Source organism: Acromyrmex echinatior, chromosome 6 (assembly GCF_024713525.1).
Source record: "Acromyrmex echinatior isolate Ae372 chromosome 6, ASM2471352v2, whole genome shotgun sequence".
Classification (NCBI taxonomy): domain Eukaryota; kingdom Metazoa; phylum Arthropoda; class Insecta; order Hymenoptera; family Formicidae; genus Acromyrmex; species Acromyrmex echinatior.
In genome coordinates, this window is record NC_141857.1 from 12608781 (window position 1) to 12632513 (window position 23733).

Consider the following 23733-nt stretch of genomic DNA (forward strand, 5'->3'; position numbering starts at 1 on the left):
AGTTGAATCAATTTATGAAGGTTCATAAAGACTCTTTAAATAATGATTTAAAAAGGAATGTAATCTACAAGATCAATTGTTGTGATTGCAATGCTTCCTATGTAGGACAAATGAAAAGGAAATTAAAAACCAGACTTTCTAAACACCGAAAGCATCCATAGTCAAATATCCACTCACTCGGTGATTATTAGACCATAGGTTGCAAAACGATCATGACTTTGGTTGGCAAGATGTGGAGATTCTGGATATGGAGAATTATTATAACAAACGATTGATACCGGAGATGATGCATATTAATCGACAGACGAATGGGCTAAATTTACAACACGATACCGTTACCTTAAATCATGCTTACACTGAGATTCTTAATAAACTATTGTTCGTAATATAATACATATCATAACTATAGTTTGTTTTATTTTCAAATTAACCGCTATGTTACTTATAACAATCATTTTTCAATCAACAGTCGAAATGACAGGACACAAATAGTTCTCTCAATTAATGTTTTAAAATTTTGATGATAATTTTTAATTTATTACAATGCACAAAATGTTGTATACGACATATTCATTGTTTAGTGTTGAGACATCGACTGTGTGAGGTGAGGTAATTATTAATTTTCTAATCTTATATTATACATACGATATTTTAATCATTTATATAATTTTAGCTTGAGTTCTCATTGCCACTCAGCTTTTAAACTTTGTGAGTATGTGACTTACCTCGCAACAGTTAGTGGTTCAATTTTTTGAGAGGAAAAACGTTGGAGAAGCACTCCATAATTTCCCTCGGGCTGCTTTAAGTTTTTCTTTCACATTTATGGTATATAATAAATGCTTGGATTTTCGTGTGAAAACACTTCGCATATTTCCTTTGCCAGTTAAGTAAATCTTTCAATCAAGATTCTAAAAAAAATATTTGAGATGTCAAAATGTAATGAAATTTATTATTATAACATATTGTTACATATCAATAAAATCCCCTTATTCTTTATAGAATAATATATTCGTCATAGGTATACAATTTATACTTTACTTTATCTTATCGCTAGATTTCCCTAATTTCCTTATTTCGGAACTGGAAACTCCGTTTCTCTTTTATATTCAGTTTCTTTATTTGAACATTCAAACTCTAACAGATAGGTCACGTTATGTACTTTTAGGCGTCATAAAAATTATCTATAGAATATTCTAGAAAGAATGTCTAAGAATATCACACGATCTTTCTCAAAGAAGCCCTCCTATAAAATAACAAATATAAAAGCGTATTATACATTAACAGTAATAATAACGTATATTATATTAGCGTTTAACGATTAAGTCATTAGCAGTAAAATAGAAATCTTCCTGAATGCGAGAACGAATATCTTTTTCTTCTTTTCCCTTTTTCTTTTTCTAATAAAGTTAAATTAATCTTAAATTGTGCGAGAGTGAATCAAAGAGAGAGCGATGACGTGAAATTTTAGAGTGATGCGGCGTTTGTCTAACTGTCTTTCTCGCTATTTCAAATCCGGCTCGAAGGACCAGAAAATGTGCGAGAGCGCACTGCGCGGAAAGGTTCGAGTGAGAAAACGGCACAAGGTTGATATGATACGCGACAGTAAAGAGAACTCCGTTTCTTTGTAATTTAACAAAAGAATTTTCTTTAATATGATCAGTTACAGAGTCAAAAAATATAATTAATTAAATATTAGATTAACAGAATATTGAATGCGGTCACCTTTACCAAATGATATTTTGGTATTGCGGTAATGGAAAATCTCGGCGATTTTCTCGGCACTTCTCGAAAGATTCGTTTTATCGCGATTTCACTAAGCGGTTAGCACGGCGATTTTACGAAGCGATATAGTAGCAAGACTATGACTCTAAGAACTCTAAGAACTTTTAGAAGTAAGAAGGAGGACGGCGAGATCGAAGCATTTATTGCTTTCGGCCTGAGCTTTCTTTTTTGGGAAAAATCCAATAAAAATTTGCCACAATCGTAATTATTACGTGGCATTAGGTGTACAAAATTGATTGGCGCTTTGGATTCTTTTCTAGCGACGTTCAACGTAACAGTCATGCGCGACAGAAAATCCGTGCGTGGGATTGGTGACAGCGCGTGACGTAGGAGCGCGTTGGAGCGCGGCGCTCGCATGCGCGAATTGAATCGTTCTACAACTTTCGATTGTCCGTTGCCGGTAACGACAACTTGTTTGCGTGTAACGAATTGTTTTTAAAAAGAACAAAGAACGACGAATTCGATGATTTTAACGAGGATTAAGATCATGCTCGAGATGAAATCACGAGCTCAATTTATGCATGTGTTCAATGACAATTAATGTCGGTCGACTGAAAGAATTCTTGCTTTTCTTTCGAATTACCGATCTCAAACATAAATATATGAATGTAGTGAATTCGCCTCGCATAAAGGATATTAAGGAAAACCGAATTTTTATAACAAATTGTTAAAATTCAACTATTACTTATTAAGAATAAACTTGTAGAGTGGGGAGTAGGGTTTACGCGGAGCCTTGCTGCCTTATCTCAAAGGGAGCGCGAGTATAGGTTCTACCAAATTTTGGGAAGTGTCGATTGGTTCTGAAAGGACACTCCCATACTCATTTTCAGTATATAAAGGGAGCTGTCGAAGACAGAAACGTACATTTTATTCACAAATTCTTACATTTTATTCACAAACTCTTACATTTTATTCACAAACTCTTACATTTTATTCACAAACTCTTACATTTTATTCACAAACTCTTATATTTATTCACAAACTCTTAAACTTACTCTCAACCTCTTAAACTCAGACTCTTAGACTTAGACTTAGACTTAGACTCACTTTCAGACTCGCACTGCTTCGATCACTCAGCCAGTCAGTCAGTTACAATCAAAGTGAGAACTATCCTCGCGCTTCATCAGAACCTCGTTTTCACATTTACCTTTTTTTTTAATAAACGATAATATCAAATCGAATCTATCGACGGAACGTCTAAATCTCTAATCTCTAATTCTTCATACAAATATACACATATATATGAATATCTGAGAAGTCGTTGCGACTGTCGCTGCCAATAGCGTGGCCCCCATTGTCGGCACTTCCTCGGAGAATTCATAATTTCCTCGTATCCAGAGAGCTGTTACGACTGTCGCTGCCAATAGCGTGGCCCCCGTTTACGGCAGTTCTCCGGAACATTATAATTCTTTTTTTTTTGCATTACTTCCTTGCCTACCAAAGGCGGACGAAGACAAAGGGAAAAGAGATTGAGGTTCCAAGTTAAATCGGCCCTTATTTCGAATCAAGATCCTTTCCCCTATTTCCAAAAACTTGCGCAATTGCTAGACCAAGACAAACCGGTAGACTCACCTCGCGAACCTGTCTATACTCTAAATAAATTGGAGGTCAACCTCACGTTTCCTAGTTACAAAACCATTCCAAAACACGATCCATGTAGATTCGCCTATAAACTTCGCGATCTTTTTGGCACCGGATTCAAGGTTACCCTTCCTTTAAATTATCCAATACTTCCCAGTGAATCGCATCCTTAACTACACAACTTAATCTCCGGTCCCCGAGTAAATTATTTAAATACATTGACTCAAAAACGGAGAAAAACATCTCAATAACAACATTGAGACGTAACAATATGTTATATAATATTATAACATATTAATGATAAATCTATTAGTTGTATACCTAACGTCTTTATTTCCTACAAATTCATACTTAACTATAAGCTCTGCCAGTTTATTTCTTAGAAAAATGTTGTTTTTATCGTAACTAACCTTGATAAGTTGTTCTTCAGTAATGTTTATCAGTCATCTTATCTAAGGACAGTCTAAAGGGAAAAAGTGTATTTATAATGAGAAAAATTATTGTAGTAAAATTGTGCAGTTTATTGATTTTTATGTGTATATAATTCTGTATAACTTATTAGAATTACAGTTTTGGTTAGCATATATTTTGATAAAACAATTGTAACTTTATTTAGACATTTCTTTCTATCAGTCCGAACTTTCTCGTCTTCTAATGAAGCACTGGAAGTTGATGAACTTGAATTTATATCAGATAGCAATAGTGGGGAAATTGATGGATTTGGATTTTTATATCAGATTCCGACAGTGAAATTGTCGTATTATGTAAGGTATCTAGTCAGTATCCAAGATTATCTCATTAAAAATCTAAAAATAAAAGTAAATGTAAAAAAGTTTTTAGAATACAAAAATCAGATTTTATTCTTGATTTTTAAATTTTAAAAACTGAGTTAAAAATCAGCGCTATCATAAACCCAAATATGAATTTTTGCAAAATTCGAATTTTGGAAAATTGTTCGAATTGTGCGAAAATTTATTTGCAAACCATTTTTCATAAATTCATTCATTTTATTTTTGAATTGTCTTATTATGACGCTAAATTCAAGTTTATAATTGTAAATATACTGTAATCAGAAAATCTTTTTTTGCATATTTAAAGTGAAAATAATAAAAGTATGTATTTATTATTATATGCGAGAACCCTTCGATTATTTTTCTTAGGCCAAGTTTCACAACTCACTCTTGATTAACTCTTGATTAACTCTTAACTGAGATTCAACTTTCTTATCTCTTTTCAATTCTGGAATTGGAATTTGAATAAGTTGATCCTCGATTAAGAGTCAACCGTGAGTTGAAACTGAGCCTTAATATAATCATAGTAAACTTAATCACTCAATAGAAATTGAACATATGTTTAGTGAAGTACAATGAAGTAAAAAAAAATTTCAAAGTAATAAAAAGTAATAATAATTTTTATATGTATTTTTATATGTAATAAGAAACTATTTTCAGAAAAAACAATTGTATTTGTACAGGGTCCGGCAAAATGATCTCTCACATTTTAATCTTTAATAAAAACGCCATTGTAAATGCTATTTAGATTTTATTTTTATTAACTGAAAATTTATGCTATGCCATTTGTTTTTATTGAGTTTTGAAAATTACAGAGTCCAAGTGGCGACCATTTTTTTCGATACACATTCGAAGCTGATTTCTAAAAGTTTCCATCACTCGAGCAATAATTTGAGGCGATATTCCTGTAATTTCTTGGCGTATCTGCTTTCAATTCGTCAATGGTTCGGGGGTGGTGTTGAAAAACCTTCGCTTTCAGGTAGCCCCAAAGGAAAAAGTCGCATGGGGCAAGATCGGATGAACGCGCAGGCCACCCAACGTCTCCACGTAACGAGATTACGCGTCCTGGAAACATTTCCTTTAAAACGTCCATTGTCCTTCTTGCCGTATGAGCCGTAGCTCCATCCTGTTGAAACCACACATCCGAATGTTCAAGTTCTCTAAGTTTTGGTCACCCGATCTTGCCCCATGCGACTTTTTCCTTTTGGGCTACCTGAAAGCGAAGGTTTTTCAACACCACCCCCGAACCATTGACAAATTGAAAGCAGCAATACGCCAAGAAATTACAGGAATATCGCCTCAAATTATTGCTCGAGTGATGGAAACTTTTAGAAATCAGCTTCGAATGTGTATCGAAAAAAATGGTCGCCACTTGGACTCTGTAATTTTCAAAACTCAATAAAAACAAATGGCATAACATAAATTTTCAGTTAATAAAAATAAAATCTAAATAGCATTTACAATGGCGTTTTTATTAAAGATTAAAATGTGGGAGATCATTTTGCCGGACCCTGTATATATATATATACCTATTTATATATATATATATATATATATATATATATATATATATATATATATTGGGTCATATAAAAAGTATCCGCGGTACTTTGTCACTAGATATATGACCATCAACACACATCTAGTGACAAAAAACCGCGGATACTTTTTAGATGACCCAATATATATATATATATATATATATATATATATATATATATATACCGGGTGTCTCAGAGCACCCGTACCACCCTTTTAAAAGGTAGGGATGTGTTTGTACAAAAAAATGGTTCAGACAAAATTTGCAGGATTTCGGGAGATCTATCTGATGGTGACCTTGAATTTGACCTTGAGGTCGACCTTGGGCATAACTCAAGGTCAAAGTACCGTTTTACAAATGTAAACCCTTATTCATGACATCACAAATGAAAATAGCGGAAAATTTTACGTCCGAATACGTTATCAAGCCTAAGTCAAAATTACCCTTAGAGGTCATGTGGAGGTCAAGTTACTTTTAGAGCACCCGTACCAACCTTCTAAAAGATATGGATGTGTTTGTACAAAAAATAGTTCAAACAATACTAGGTATTTACATAGCTATGATGCATCCATCTGCTGGTGAATTTGAATTCTACCTTTAGATTCATTTGTAGTCATGTACATCGATTTTTAAAGATCCCTAATTATCAAGATCTTGAACAGTCGATGCCGCCTGTGTCAGCGTTACCCAAGATGTACCACGTGGAGGTCACAAGGTCGGACTTACACCTCATCGGGGTGCTTTTTTAAGGTGGTTCCCCTTGCCGTCACCTTTGTTCGTACGCATGTGTTCAGTCTAGATTTTCGAAGTGTCCTCCACGTGCATGTATGCAGGCTGTTATTCTTCGTTGAAAATCATCCGTCACCCGACGAATTTTGACAGGATCTAGAGACTGGCTTCTCGAATTCTGTTCTTCATGTCTTCTGAAGTCGTAGGTCATTCGCGGTATACGAGGTCTTTTATTCTTCCCCACAAATAAAAATCCAAAATTGTAAGATCCGGTGATCGTGGTGGCCAGTTATGTGGACCATATTTACCTATCCATTGGCCGCGAAATATGCGGTTCAGTTGTTGACGAGCAATGACAGACGTGTGGGCTGGACATCCATCCTGTTGAAACCACATATTTAGACGTAGTTGAAGTGGAATATCTTCAAGTAAACGTGGGAGTTCGTTTTGGAGTAAATCGACTAAACTGAATTAAACTACACTAAACTAAATTAAACTGAACTGAACTGAACTCAACTAAACTGAACTGAACTAAACTTACTTGTTTGTTTTGCTTTTCTCCCTTTGCTCGCTTAAGAGTTTTATAAACTGTCGTTTTTTTTTTAGGTGCGTTTTATACCTAGGTAGGTAGGTACTTAGGTACTTCAATATTCGGGGATTATTATTCATTTATAGGTAGATATGTCTTACTCAAGCGAAGAAGCTGCGTTAATGTTGTCGGTTTTGGGTAGGGCTGGAAGTTTTCGCGAAGCTGAAAGAATGTGGCGAAATGAATATCCCGATCGTACACCACATTCGCGCAATGTTTTCAGTCGTTTGCAACGGCGGATAATTCAAAAAGGTATCGTCCAACCGGATTATAATAAAGGAATGCAAATTCATCGTCCGCTTCGTGCAGTACGGGCACCTGATATAATTGCTTCTGCTCTTGTAAATCCTACCGATTCTTTAAGAAGACGAGAAAGGGATAGTGGAATAAGTTGAAGCACTATCAGTAGAATTTTGCGAGAAAATTCATTTCATCCATATCGAATGTCACTTCACCAGGCCATTGGACGATCATAGACAAAGACTGATATTCTGTAATTGGATTACTCAACAATTACCTACTTTCCATAGAAGTATCTTGTTTTCTGATGAGTGCACCTTCAAAAGTGACGGCGAAGTGAACACACATAATCTCCGTTATTGGGCGCAAGAGAATCCACATTGGTATCGAGAAATCGATCATCAACGTATCTGGAAAATCAATGTTTGGTGCGGAATTGTTGATACGCATATCGTCGGACCATTTTTCTTTGAAGAAAATCTAAACCGTTTTCTGTATGTCGATTTACTCGAAAACGAACTCCCACGTTTATTTGAAGATATTCCACTTCAACTACGTCTAAATATGTGGTTTCAACAGGATGGATGTCCAGCTCACACGTCTGTCATTGCTCGTCAACAACTGAACCGCATATTTCGCGGCCAATGGATAGGTAAATATGGTCCACATAACTGGCCACCACGATCACCGGATCTTACAATTTTGGATTTTTATTTGTGGGGAAGAATAAAAGACCTCGTATACCGCGAACGACCTACGACTTCAGAAGACATGAAGAACAGAATTCGAGAAGCCATTCAGTCTCTAGATCCTGTCGAAATTCGTCGGGTGACGGATGATTTTCAACGAAGAATAACAGCCTTCATACATGCACGTGGAGGACACTTCGAAAATCTAGACTGAACACATGCGTACGAACAAAGGTGACGGCAAGGGGAACCACCTTAAAAAAGCACCCCGATGAGGTGTAAGTCCGACCTTGTGACCTTCACGTGGTACATCTTGGGTAACGCTGACACAGGCGGCATCGACTGTTCAAGATCTTGATAATTAGGAATCTTTAAAAATCGATGTACACGACTACAAATGAATCTAAAGGTAGAATTCAAATTCACCAGCATGATGGATGCATCATAGCTATGTAAATACCTAGTATTGTTTGAACTATTTTTTGTACAAACACATCCATATCTTTTAGAAGGTTGGTACGGGTGCTCTAAAAGTAACTTGACCTCCACATGACCTCTAAGGGTAATTTTGACCTAGGCTTGATAACGTATTCGGATGTAAAATTTTCCGCTATTTTCATTTGTGATGTCATGAATAAGGGTTTACATTTGTAAAACGGTACTTTGACCTTGAGTTATGCCCAAGGTCGACCTCAAGGTCAAATTCAAGGTCACCATCAGATAGATCTCCCGAAATCCTGCAAATTTTGTCTGAACCATTTTTTTGTACAAACACATCCCTACCTTTTAAAAGGGTGGTACGGGTGCTCTGAGACACCCGGTATATATATATATAGAGTGGCATGAATATACGGCCCCACTCATCTCGTATTGTGTACTAAATTGAGTAGAAAAGTCCTCTACCATTTTGTAATGCTCGCAATAATCAGGTAGAGGACTTTTCTACTCTACCTGCTCGAAACGAGTGGGGCCGTATATTCATGACACCCTGTATATATATATATATATATACAAAAAATATAATATATAATAGAATAGACACACGCGTGCGCGCGTGCGCATGTGTGATGTGTATGCATGTATGTATATATACATATCATATATGTCCAAACTGTACATACGTGTACTGTATATCTTTATTTATAAATACCTATATTTTTGAATTATTGATATACATATAAATATATATCAGGACTCAGCACGCATTATACGTTTTTTGCTCTGCTCGGATGTCGAGCAGCAATTTCACTTAAAATACAAATGAAATTTTCCTTTACTTTATTCTCTTATAGTAAAGTCTCTAACTTCTTTCTACAAATATTGTATTTGTTCTTTCAAATATTCTCTACCCCACTACAAATAAAGTTTGAAATTGTTATATGCAGCACATATTTGACTCGGCTCGCATGTTGAAGTGTCGAACGGCACTTAGATTGCGCGCGGGTGATAAGGTAAGGGGAATGGTGCTTTCCCATACCTCGTCGTCTTGCGTGCAATCCATTATGCCTGTTTTACAATAGGATTGCAAATCATAAGTCATAAGAAATTGGCCAATCACAGTTAAGTGTGAGGAGAATAACAGACTATGATTGGTTAATTTCTTAATAGCACCTTTGGTGTCAGATAAAATACAAGAGAACGGGCATGCCACTCAGGAAACTAAACAAGTTAGGTAAAAGAGTCGAAAAAGGTGTAATATCATGCACCCTAAATGACAATAAAATCGATTATGTTCACTGGGACGATCCTAACGAGTAGATCGTCTCCGATTGTTTCAGGCCTCGCATCAGGCAGGTCACAACGCTCACGATAACGAAATATTGTTTATTATCGAGGAGCTTCATGAAGCTACGAGTATATTATAAATTGAAATGGGATACACAGTCATTTTAGTTGACATCGAAATGTCGATGAACAACGTTTTTTTTCATAAGAACTTTGTGATATTTTACGCATTATATACTAATAATCATAACATAACTTAATATGTCTGAGAAGAAAAACCTCGAAAAGTGGCGACTGGTGGAAGAACTGTACGCCCCGACGAAACAAAATTTTTCACGCAGACATGTCATAGTTTACAGATACGATAACCTGTGGCAGGCTGATATGGTCGAGATGCGCCCTTACACACAATTCAACAAAGGTTATCACTACATTCTCACCGTTATCGATGTGTTGAGTAAGCACGCATAGGTAAGTATGTATCACTGAAAACCAAGAATGAAAATGAGATGGCTATAGCGGTGGTAAAGATAATGGAAGATGTCCGAAAAATTTGCAAACCGATATGGGAAAAGAATTTTACAACGAAAACGTCCAAAACTCTTGAAAAAACACAACATAAATCATTATTCAACATGTTCCATAATGAAGACAACTGACGTGAATTGAACGGTTCGATCATACATTGAAAAATGATATGTGGAAACAATTTACGTGCAATGGAAATTATAAATGGATCGACTTGCTTCCATGTCTCGTATCTGAATACAATGCGCGAAAGCATCGAACTATCGGTATGCAGCCCATCGATGTGACTCCCACGATTGCTGACAAACTTTTAAACATGGTGTACAGAAGCGTAAAGGTCGTCGCATTCCCGCGATTCAAAGTGAATAACTCGAAATGTGTGAACAAATTCAAAGCGATCTTTAAGAAAGGTTACACGCCAAATTGGACCACGGAGGTGTTTAGAACTGTCGAAGTACAAAAAATTAATTCTGTGACGTATCTACTAGAAGATTACCGCGGAAAATCAATCACCGGAGGATTCTATGAGTATGAGTTGCATCACGTCATTAATCCTGACGTATATCTAGTTGAAAAGATGTTACGTAAAAAAGGAGACAAGGTTTACATGAAATGGCTCGGATATGATAATTCGCACAACTCTTGGGTACATAAGGACAGTGTGTTATAAAAATAAAATTTATTTATACAAATTGTATAATTATTTTTTTGCCCTATGTAAATATGTATTTAAATATAAACGCATTATACATGTTATACACATTACACATATTACAAATGCATACGTACACATGTACATATTAGGTGTACAACTTTGCTTCCGCTATTTTCCTAAATGGTTTTAGCAGTAAGTGGTGATCGAAATAAATACATCATAGACGTCATACAATAAACTTAGGCATCTGTCAACATAATCCCATAGAAACATTAGTCGTTTTGTGTCTGCATCATAAAGTTATTTTCAATTGAAAATGTCAGTTTACGAGTCAAATTCTCGTCATTTATGGGAGGTTTTAATTTTCTGCTTCAATATGAAGAAATCTGCGGCTAAGGCTCATCGAATGCTCTCAAATACTTGTGGTGAGACCACTATTAGTGAAAGAACGTCGTGAGTGTTTCAACGCTTCAAGAACGGTGATTTTGACGAAGACCGGCATAGCGGTGGAAGAGAGAAGGTTTTCGAAAATGCAGAATTGGAGGCATTACTTAACTCGTGTCAAAATCAAGAAGAATTGGCACGATCATTAGGAGTGACTCAACAAGCCATTTCAAAACGCCTCAAAGTCATGGGAATGATTCAGAAGCAAGAAAATTAGGTGCCATACGAGTTGAAGCCGAGAGATGTTTGTTTGCTTGTGAACAGCTGCTTGAAAGGCAAAGACAGAAGGGATTTCCGCATCGAATTGTGACTGGGGACGAAAAATGGGTTCATTATGATAACCCCAAGCGCAGAAAATCATGAGGAGTTCCCGGCCATGCTTCCACGTCGACGGCCAAATCAAATATTCATGGCTCCAAGGTCATGCTCTGTATTTGGTGGGACCAGCTCGGTAGTGTATTATGAGCTGTTAAAACCGACTGAAACAATCACAGGCGAAACAATCGCTATCGAACGCAATTGATGCATTTGAGCCGAGCATTGAAAGACAAACGGCCGCAATACAACGAGAGATACTATAAAGTGATTTTGCAGCATGACAATACTCGACCCCATGTTGCGAAAGTGGTCAAGACATACTTGGAAACGTTGAAATGGGAAGTCCTACCCCACGTATTCTCCAGACGTTACTCTCTCTGACTATCACTTGTTTCGATCAATGGCACACGGCCTGGCTGACTAGCACTTCCGGTCTTATGAAGAAGTAAAAAATTGAATCGATTCAATCGATTCAAAAGATGACCAGTGAATCGCCTCAAAAGATGACCAGTTTTTTCGACGTGGGATTCGTACGCTGCCCGAAAGATGGGAGAAAGTAGTGGCCAGCCGGACAATACTTTGAATCATAAATGTATAACCAGTTTTTTACAATAAAGCCTCGAATTTCGGAAAAAAAACGACGGAAGCAAAGTTGTACACCTAATACATATATACATATGTACATACGTACATACATACTTATGTACATACACGTATAAACATACATATATACTATATATGTTATACATATACGTACGTAATATATATATTAAACATATTATACATCATATACAAATGTGTTTTTATTAAAAGAAATACATAAATACAAAAAAAAGGAAATGAATTTATAATAATGTTTTATAATATCCCCATGGTAGTATGTCGGTAGAATCTGGAACAATGTACCGCTTATCGTCGTATGGATGGTCAGACGGCGAGACGGTTTTCGTTTCGGATATGGTGTATGCTTCGTGCAATTTCGATCTTATGCACGACTGCCTGTGCGTCATTTCAACTTCGTCATTGAAACACGTATAATCATTGAACTTTATGGATTTCGCTACAACATTGCTTTTGATGTCTTTTGCCTTTTTAGTATCTTTTTTGCCGTCGACGCGCAAGTACATTTTCGCTCTAAGCTCGACAAATTTAGTCATGATCGCTCCGTTGTTTTCGTCTTTCATTAAACCGGAAACTTTTTTATTTACTAGCAGAATGTCGTAAGCATTGTCGATTGCGTAATTGTTCGTATCGAATCTATTGATATCGTGTTTCATAATATAGACATTATCGCACTCGATGTGGTAAATAAGGCTGTCCATGTCGGAATACATAATTTTATATTTTTTAAGAAAGAGCGGTAACATGTACTTGTAGTGAAATTCGTAAAAACTCATTTTAGATATATCGAAGATGCACATATCCACGTATATCGGTTTGTCGAACTTCACCTCGAGTTTCCGCATTTCTATCGTGCAGGTTCTCGGAAAAAACGCTTCTACTGTGAAAATTTGGTTTCGCGATTATTGCCTCTACACTGTATCTCCCATCCCAACGCATTACGAGTCGCACATTAACATGGTTATGCACATTCTCCATGGTCTTGCTGAAAACCGCGTTGTTCATTAATTTGAATAAGTTTTTCTCGAAGTTATTCTTTGCTAAAGTTCTAAAATTTATATTGAGTTCAATCACTCGCGAAGCGATGTAGATTGCATGAATTACAGTATACGATAGATCTTTGTAATGCAGAGATCGTGACAAGTACATTGCTGCAGATTGCAATAATGTACAAGGGCAAGTCAATAAATTCTTAGAAAATGTCAGAAGGCACTCGCAGTGTCACATTTCTTTTTGACAAGTAGCATCTTTCAGCTGATTACTGTCAAATTTTGAGCGGAATTCATCGCGTGGTTAATTTTTGTAGACGATTAAAGTGAACAACTTTTGTATTTTTCGCAAAATAGCAAAAAACAAGCAATGATCAAACATCTACATATGAAAGATTTAACGCCGAAAGAAATCAAAACCAAATTGGATAATGTTCATAGCACATCTGCACCAGCATTTGCGACTGTATTGGGTGAATGAATTTAAATGTGATCGTACATCCACATGTGATGCATCTCCTGTTTGGGACATCCAATTGAGGCTGCTAGAAATCATCAATAAAGTCCACGATATTGTTTTGACTAATCGATGAGTGAAAGTGCGCGAGCTTGTTGAGGTCATAGGCATATCACATGGCACAGTGATTTTAATTTTGCGCGAACAATTGGGTATGAAAAAGCTATCAGCAAGATGGATGTCGCGTTTGCTCACTGTGGACCATAAGCGCGATCATGTGACGATTTCAAAACAATGTTTGGAGATGTTTCAACATAATCCAGATGAATTTCTGCGTTGATTCATTACTGTGGACGAAACATGAATCATTACTTCACATCCCAGACATAGGAACAGTCAAAACAATGGACTTTACTGAATGAATCAGCTCCGAAGAAGGCGAAGACCGTGAAGTCGGCCGGAAAGGTGATGGCCACAGTTTTTTGGGATGCACGTGGTATAATTTATGTCGATTATTTTCCGTCGAAGCAAACGATCAATGGCGATTACTACGTAGCCTTATTGGACCGTTTCAACAACATTTTAAAGAAAAAATGTCCCCATTTGGCGAAGAAGAAAGTGCTCTTCCATCAAGAGAATGCACGGGTTCACACGTGCCCAGCACCGATGGCCAAATTCAACGAATTCCGCTACGAATTGCTTCCCTATCCAGCATATTCGCCAGATTTAGCCCCCTGCGACTATTTCTTGTTTTCAAACCTAAAGAAATGATTCGGAGGAAAGAGATTCACCACCAGAGAGCAGCTCATTGCCGAAACAGGCTTATTTTGAAGGGTTAGACAAATCATATAATATTATTCGGGCGGCTTGAAAAAGTTGGAGAATCGTTGGATCAAGTGTATCGAGCTGAAAGGAGAGTATGTTGAAAAATAAAAATTAATCGATCAAAAAAAATGTTTTAGTATGTTTTTTTAAAAACATTACCTCGTATGACGTAACGCTTTTTATCATACAATGTAGCGAGGAGCTTCTCTTCTCGCTTGCCGGATAGTTTCTCGCACGTTGGACAAAACGTAGATCGGAGTGCGCATGGAGATATTCCAAGTCTCGAGAACGTAACCCATTGGTGAATCTAACGCGACATTCATAACGCCAAAATTGTCTACGTCGTCGACCCAACGAAAATCAGCATACGGCAATTTGTACATTTCCCAACCGTACAGGTTGTTGACGTCAAAGTACATCAGGTATGTTGATGGTTTCGATGGATCGTACGACTCCACATACTTATTATTGACCTGCGCATATGTGTTTGAACATTGACTCAGACCGCCACGCATACCACGTTCGATGAATAGAATTATGTCAACGTCGGTAAGAATTTCGAAATTGACGCGAGTATGTTTCAACATCACGTCCCACGTACAATCCGATAGTGTATAATAACATACGGGATCGAATCCATAACTAGTGATGCAATTATCCAGAAAATTCTCAAATATATCGGTCAACACATATGTTTTTAAATATAGATCACTGTATTCACCGAGTGTTCGGATGGAGAACTGCTGCCATACATTCACAGCGTGCGCGTAATCGCTCTCGGATATCACCTAGCGAGCTATAAAATAATTCGCGCGATGGTAACTCAGTTTCCTTCAACTTTTTGATACAGTCAACGTACTCGTATGGAAATATATCTTTACGTGTGAGAAGATCGAAATTCTCCGCGCTGAGATTAAAAAATTCTGACCGCGTAATTTTCAATTTATTTTTATCGAGATACGACGCTAATTTTTCTAAACTGGTACTGCGAAATTTAAATGAATCTAAAACATATTTTTACACAAATTTTCTTTTGATCATTTTTGGTGTTATCGACTATTTTGTAAATGAAATGTATTTTTTTTAGTTATGAGAAGTAGTTCTATACACGTGGTAGCTATATTCTTGATAATATGCATTGTATCTCGATAAATTATGAAAGACTACGGGAATGCAATATGAATCTTTGTAATTCAAGTTACAGTTTGAATGCGCGGAGTCTCTGTATCGATCTATCAAGCGGCAATAGTCGCGTAACCACGTGTCATTCGGCAGTTTTTTCGCACACATTGCAGTGCGTGATGCTGTTAAATTTTTGCCAATCATCTCGCGTAAAATCTGCTATGGATACATTGGTCAAAAGTATAGACTCTACACTATGCGTTAAATTTTTAAGTTCCTCGGCGAATCATGCGACACAATCGTTAATTGCGATGGAATCGATACATACATAACGAGTTGTCATACGAGCAATGGACATAGTATGTTAAGCTAAATACCCGATGTTGCTGATAGGTTTCTCTGGATGTTTCCATGTCCATTTCCATCTTCTCTAGGATGCATTCTAGATCGGTGTAGACCATGAATGGGACGCGTTCTTTTCTGCAATGGTTGCTGAAACTCAACCACTTGTTGTCTTCACTGGGCAGCCGAATCGCGCAGTTATTAAATTTTCCACAGTCTATTGCGTGGATCTCCAATTTTGTGCTAGTATAAAAATAGTGCAGGTATCTGGAAAATAACAAATTTTTATTATTTAAAAAAAAATTAATATTTCAGATTGATTGCGTTGAAAGCCGACAACCATATCGGCACGTAATTATCATTTTTGAAATTAATTCACTTATTTGAAAATATATATATTAGTTCAACATCTCAACACTCAGACCGTAGTGGCGCTTCGGATTTAAAAGTAATATTAAAAAAAATGTTCCTAAAAATATTTAATAATTTTTTTTTAAATGTAAAACGAATGTACACGAATCTATCACAGAAATATATTCTATTCTTTGTTACTGTAATTTACGATATATACACAAAGCGAGATAAATCCTTGATCCATGCAAAATGCTCTGTATTGTTGTTGCATAGATCCTGCATGTTCAAAAGATTGACCTGTTTACCCCTCTTTCGGTCGATGAGCCGTAATAGAAGAATTTTTTTTTGCTTCTCAATGATGTAAACATTGATGGAGATGTCTTTGAGATTTTCAAATCTCTTAATTCGACTCAACGTCATTGGAAACTGAATGCCTATGAGATTTAGCACTGTAGAATAATGTGGATTTGATGACTCTCGCTCCATCATTCTTTTTAGCCGAGTGTAGAACGGCTACCATCGACATGCGAAACATGTGTTGCCTAAAGATTGCACGTTGATTATCGCTCTCTTCATTTTAATTTCTCGTGGGAGTTCGATGTGGCATTCCACGTGCAACGGATTGTACTTGTTCACTTTCACGATCAAATTCAAGATACGCGACAATGTTCATCTGCTATCGCACTCCTGAAATTCCTCCAACGATGTCAGGTTAGACTCTATGATATACGACTCTTCTAAATTAGACGAACGGAAGAGTTCATAACTTTTTGTATTAACACTTTATTCGCGCGTTTATCACCTGATTCAAATTCACCATTAAAAGCAGTGTTTATCTTGAAATTATCATATTTCTGGATAACGTCTCGCACACGTTCCAGCACTATTTTTCTTGCATTTTCGAGGAATTGGCAAGGCTCGATATATCCAGAATTTATCACGGCACTGGTCAGTGTATGGCTTCCGAACACCGTTTCAATTTCACGCTATCGGAGTCCCGCGCTGTACCCATGTTGCATAAAATGTCCACGCATAGAATCTTTCAAATTTTCAAGCCGCGCGATACGAGCATTTGTAACGATTGTTTAATACCAATTGATAATTGCGGGCATTTAACATGACTTCGTGCTTTCAGTGATTTGATAAAATTATTCCACGCAAGAAACTCTTCTCGCGTATTCAACTGAGCGGTTTGCGCTATGAGATCACGCTCCGTTTGATCCATATTATTACAATATCCTCTTTTTCCACTAAAATCTTTGAGAAAAATTAAAAACTCTAATACAGTATTCTCAAAGAAACTTTAAACTCGACTACTGAGTCAATGTATCTTTTTTCGTCTTATATAACATGGGAGTTTGCCTTATTTGATACGCTGCAAGTTCTAATACGTTTCTGAAGGGTGATTTTATCGAGGTCAGAAGAATTTCACAACATCAAGAAGAATAACAGATTTTATTTCTATTATAAAATTAATGAGTGTAGCTGAGAAGTTATTAGAATAGTAAGATTTTATATAAAGATTTAATATAAACATAACAATTATTTTAAATAAAAGGTAATTTTTGAATATTAATTTTGTTGGATAATTAAATCAGCCTATTTGTGGCGACATTTCTAACGCTTGACCAATTCAATCGCTGGAGTGAGCGCAGATTTTCTTTTTCCCGTCTAGTGGAGTTTTGTATTATGTTATGTTTTATATGTTATTTTTGCCTTTAGAGATCACTTCCATCTTTCTTATCGCCACATATATCTTGCCCCTGTGTATCTCAGATCGAATAAAAATAGCGTTTTTGTGTTCTCTTAAGTGACGTGTCTGTATTATTTCATATAACTCACAAATTTTTAAAAAAATTTTTTAAAAATGTATTACTTAACTGTTATTTATATTTAAATAAAAATAATCACGTTTAATAACTATGACTCATTTATTTTATGCTAAAGCAAGGCGAAAACGTTTTAAACTATTCTAATTGCAAAAATGTGATAATTTCTTATTTATTTTATCATAGCAATTATTTTTCTAAAGCATTAAAAAAATACATATGCTAAGAGAAATACTTGTACATATGTATGGAAAACTATTTATTTTGTTATTGATTTGATAAATAAAAATTTTCTTACATACTTTATCATAAAAATTGTGTTGTTTTAACCACAATTTTGTTATTTTTAATAAATTTTGATTAGAACAACACAATTTCTTCTAATTTAATACAATTTGCTTCTTTAACCTTCTTAACAAAATTAGATTAGAATAACAAAAATTGTGTTCCAAAATTTAGTAATTCTAACAACACAACTTTCAAATAATAAAGTAAGAAAACTTTTGTTAGTTACATATATTTCAACAAAATAAATAGTTATCAAAATACTTCCCCCTCGCGGGTTGTCTTGTCGTGGTGAGGAGGTTCCCGCGCGGGTCGCCTCGCGGCTCGTGGGGGTCTAAGAGCAACTTATACGGACTTCTTCCTAACGGGAGGAGTCCCGTTCGATCTGTACACCGGGCCGGTAGGGGTTGGCGGCCCTGACTACAATTGCCCGATGGCACGGCACCGTTAGGGGGAATTTCTATTCCCTGCCCGTGCGGGTGTGGGCTTCGACTCCCACCGCGCCCGGGTTCCCGTGGGGTCTTCCCCTCCCCTCTGGGGGTTGGGGTGATTCCCTTGGGTCCCGGGTGTGGAACGAGTCGAGCGGCCTTGCTCCCGCCGGTATGCTGGGTGCTCCTGGCTGCGGCCAGGCTCATGCCACTGGAGGGAAGGGGTCTCCGAGAGCTACGGCTCATTGCACCGGGAGCCTCTCCCGCCTCGAGAGGTGTGGACTCTATCCGTAGGGGAGGACGGGGCCGCGCGGACTTCGGTCCGTCGCGGAGTCACCCGTCTCTCTCGGAGCAAGGGATCGCGCGGCCGCTCGGACATATTCCGAGGCAGGGCGCGCGATCCCTGCTCCCTCCGGGTCGCTCGAACGTATTCCGAAGTCGGGGCCGGGGAGGGCGTCGAGTACTGGTAGCCCGATGTCTCCGCGACGGCGTCCCTTCCGAAGCGGGACACCGGGAGGCGCACATCATCGCTGGTCACCACGGCGGCTAGGGTCCGGAAGGGACGCCGCTTCCGTGACCTGAACCGTCCGTGGGGCCGTCCCGGGTGGCGCCACTCGCAGCGGTGCCCTCGAAATCGGAGGCGAGGGACCCCCGAAATTCGTGAGTGGACTTGCATCACATCCGCTCACGGGGAGTAAGAGGTTAGAGGTCAGCGTCTCCGATGACACATTCCGGGGACCCGAATCATATGCCAGCCCCCCGGGGGAACTCGGGGCCTCCTCTCTTGGTTTTCCGGGGGAGGAGTGAGAGTACACCCTGGCTAGCGGAGCCGCTGCGGGCCGTGGGCATCAATTTCAATGTCTACTAATACTAATACAATCAATGCGGATACGCTCTGCCAAGACCGTTGAGGAGAATGCTCGCCCAACCAAGGGCGAAACCGAGGGCAGTAACTCTCGCAAATCGTGTCCCGGCCCTGCCTGCAGCAAGATCGGGGCGCGCGCCGAGGCTCTGAGGGCGCCCTATCGAGGGTCGGATCTACGGCCTCGCTGGGGTCTCTTGGGAGCGAGAACCGGGAGGGCCGGAAACGGACGGCCGAGTTCGTGGTCTCCTCCTCGGATTCCGAGGGAGAGTCCACGAAGAGGTCCAGAGGCAGGCCGGCTCTGAACCCTGAGCACGCCGGCAAGTTCACGGCGGAGGCCAGGGCGAAGAAGGCTGACAAGGCCAAGGTCCGGCAGTTGAGAAGGAACCACCGGGCCATCTTAGACCCGAATGTGGAACCCTCCTCTGCGTCCGCGAAAAGGGCAAGGGACAGGGACTCGCCATCGAATTCGACGAGCTTTTGTGCTCGTCGCGGTAGTAACTCGCGAACTGGCAACCATCACAAAGGCTGTTGAAAAGTCTAAAAATATATAAGGAGATATTATCAGGGACCTGTGGGCAACTTACACAAAGCTGTCCGCAGCCCTGAGCTCAGTGATAGCGAGGTCGGGCGATAGCGACCTAGCGGCCGAAGACGGCCGGACCGAAGAGCGCTCGGGGGCAGAATCGGGGGCCTGGGCGAAGGAGAGGCGAAAGCTCAACCGGCGCCCGCAACCCCGTTAAAACACGGGGGCGAAGGACCGCTCCCGCGGAGAGGGAGGGAGCCGCGGCCTCGCGTGACGGTCACGGAGGAGGAACTGAAGACTCCATACTTCAGGCCTCCTCTGCAGGGGGTTTCAAAACAGATGAATCCCCTGGCAATCGCTGCACAGGGTCGTACCCGTTAGTAGGAAATCCTTTTCCAACAAAAGAAAGGGGAGGACCGACGGGGGAGACGAGGAGGAAAGCCGAATGAAGCGGATCCTCGAGCGACTCCTGTCCCGCCTCCTGAGGAAGATGGGGGTGGTCTCGACGATGGCGCCGGTCCAAAAGGGACCACCCGCCAAGCGGAGCGGCCAATCTCCCGCCCAACCGGCGGCGAAGAAAAAGGGAACTATCCCCAAGGCGGGGAGGAATGCACCCAGCATGTCTCCTCCCGCCGCGAGGAGGGAACCCTCCGCGGTTCCCAAAACAGTGGACGCCAACGAGGCGACCCGGGCGCAGGTCGTCTCGAGGGCCAAGGCGGCGAAGAACGAGACAGCGCCGCCCCGGCCGCCCAAGAGCGCCAAAACGCCTGCGACCCCCGCTCTCACTAAAAAGACTGGGAGCGGAGGGAAAACGGGCGGGGGAGCAAAGAAGGGGAGTACTGCCGTAGACCCTTAAGCCTTCGGCAAGAAGGCTCCCCTTGCTAAGCTTAGGTCGCCCAATAGCGTCGCGATAACGCTCACGTGTGCCGACTCCAGCGTCTATCAGGAGATGGTGGCAAAGGCGCGATCCTCGATCTCTCTCAAGGACGTGGGGATCGAGGATCTGCGCCCAAGGAGGGCCATCACCAGGGCCCTCATATGAGAGGTCAGGGGCCCGGAGAGCTGAGCGAAGGTCGATTCGCTGGCCGAGAGATTATCGGCCGTCTTTGCGGACAGGGACGATGTGAGGGTGTCCCGTCCGTCGAGGACGACCGAGATCCTGGTCTCTGGGCTAGACGACTCGGCCACTCCCACAGAGGTATCCGAGGAGTTCGCGAGGGCCTGCAGGCGACTCCCGCGGGAGTTTAAAGTGAGCAGGGCCCCCAATGGGTTAGGCACATGTTGGACGAGGTGCCCCGTAAAGGCGGCCAAACAGTTGGTTGCCGCTTCTCGCGTTAAAGTGGGGTGGTCGAGCTGCAGGATAGCTCTGCTGCCGGCCCGGAGCCTCCAATATTTCCGGTGCTTGGAAGCTGGAAACGGCCAGCAGAAATGCACAAGCACTGTGGTGCACCGCTCCGGGTGCTGTTATTGGTGCGGGGGCATCGGCCACGCGGCGCGCGAGTGCCGCGCCAGGGTCGACTACCCCGCGTGCCGTGGGCTCGGCCGCCTCTCGGGGCACCGTATCGGCGGCGGTGGATGTGCCACCGCCAAAGCTAAAGGAAAGAGGGGGAGGGGGTCAGAAGCCCAGTGGCCCCCTCACCACTGTCACGGGGCAGATCCCCGAGGCGGCGGCACTATCGGCCGCAGACATGGCCGACGTAGTGATGATCGTCGTGGCGAAGACATCCACCGCGGCGGCCGATGAAGTGGCCGATAACGGCAACATCGGTGAGGGCGAGGAACGAGAGACCAAATAATGTTCTTCGCTCTTGCCCAGACGAACCTCAACCACTCGGCCGGGGCACAAAGCATGCTCATGCAGTGCCTCGCCGAGTGGGGGGGGGGGGGGGGAAGCGGGCTAGCCATCGCCGCAGACCCCTACCGAATCCTTTTTTTTTTTTTTTTTGGTAACAGAGGGGAAATGCCTGACGCATACTCCGGGCCTCGGGGGAGAGCCTGGGGTTATGTGGGGCTTGCACCCACTAAAACCCCTCCGGGTGTCCTTACCAGGCCATAGCTGAGGAGCTCCTAGGAACGCGTGCAGCATATTTCTGGGAGCCCCTCTGGTCAGTCGGTTTCGGTTGGTCGACATTCTTTCCCGCCCGGGGTTTCGTCAGAGACGATCCCGGGCGGTGCGAGGCACTGCCTGCCCGATTCGGGCGCTGGGGGGGACACCACTTCCGCGCCCGCCGCCCCGTTTGTTGTTGGGGGGCGGAAGTTGGAGATCCCGGCCCCCGCCAGGATCCCCAGTCCCCCAAGGGGCGCCAAACTTGAAAGTTTTGGCGCCCCTCATGCCTTGGCGCCGCAAGAGACACTCTCGCGGCGCACCCCCCGCGCGCGGCGGTGCAGGGCTACTAGGGGGGTTAGCTAATGTCCAGCGGCGGTGTGACCCTAGGGTCGGCAATCCGCCGCCGCTTCATAGCGCTCCGCGTCCGAGACGCAAGGCCGTCGTTGATGACGGGGGTGGAGGAGGAGGGACCGCCAGCCCCGCCACCCCCACATACACCCCCGTCATCTTCCTGCTCGTTCACCTCAGGTATGGGGAGAGGAGGCCTCCGCCGTTTTCGCCCCGTGGGGCGGTCCCGGCGGCGAGTATGTGCGAGCGGCCCGGGGCGCGAGCGACTCGGCTGAAGCCGGCGCCCGTGTTGTCCCCCAACACCATCATCTCGCCCATCTCTCCCCCCCTCCATCACCCCCGCCGCCCAGGGGCGGCGGAGACCCCTACCGAATCCTGGGGAGGATTCACTCTAACTGGGCGGGGGACTCTTTGGGTCGGGTGGCGGTGGTCAGTTGGCACGCGCGCGACATCCCGCCAATGATTCCCATGTCAGCGGGGAAGGGGTTCGCGCTGGTAGAGTGGGGATCCATCGACACAGCGGGATGTTACTTCCCTCCTCGCCTAGGCAGGAGGGAATACGAGGACGCCCTGGAGTCTCTGGGAGAGCACATACACCGACACTTCCCCAGGCCTATACTGGTGGGTGGAGACTTCAACGCGTTGGAGTGGGGTTCCCCATTCACCGACTCGAGGGGCGACAGCACCCTGCTGTGGGCGGCGAGGCACGGCCTCGTCCTACTTAACAGAGGCCGTGTCAGCACCTTCGTAGGGGCCCGAGGGGAGTCCATCGTCGATCTGACGTTGGCGACCCCCGCGGCTGCCATCAAGATACGAGGATGGCACGTGGACGCCGGCTCTCTGGGAGAGCTAACGGACCATCGTCTGATCCGTATGGAGCTGGTGTCCATCCCCGTGGAGGTATCACGAAGACGCCGCTGACGTGAGACGGAACGTCGATGAGCCCTGCGAAAGCTGGACCCCGGCGCCCTCGAGGTGAACCTCCTCTCCTCCATCTGGCCGGAACGTGATCCGGCCCGCACGGTGGAGGAGGAGGCCGAGTGGCTCGGGAACACCATGTCGCGCGCGTGCGACGCGTTGATGCCTC

At 41.9% G+C, this 23733-nt stretch overlaps 1 protein-coding gene across 1 annotated transcript; it reads left to right on the plus strand.

Moving 5' to 3' along the window:
- The first annotated feature begins 10462 nt into the window (after nt 1-10462).
- Nucleotides 10463-10864, plus strand: LOC105143786 (uncharacterized). The gene has a single exon (XM_011052286.1). It carries the CDS (start codon nt 10463-10465, stop codon nt 10862-10864), a length of 402 nt encoding a protein of 133 aa, XP_011050588.1.
- Nucleotides 10865-23733: the final 12869 nt, after the last annotated feature.

Bases quoted from the DNA above. Each gene is read 5' to 3' on its own strand.
- LOC105143786 (XM_011052286.1), top strand. From the start codon at position 10,463: ATGCAGCCCATCGATGTGACTCCCACGATTGCTGACAAACTTTTAAAC.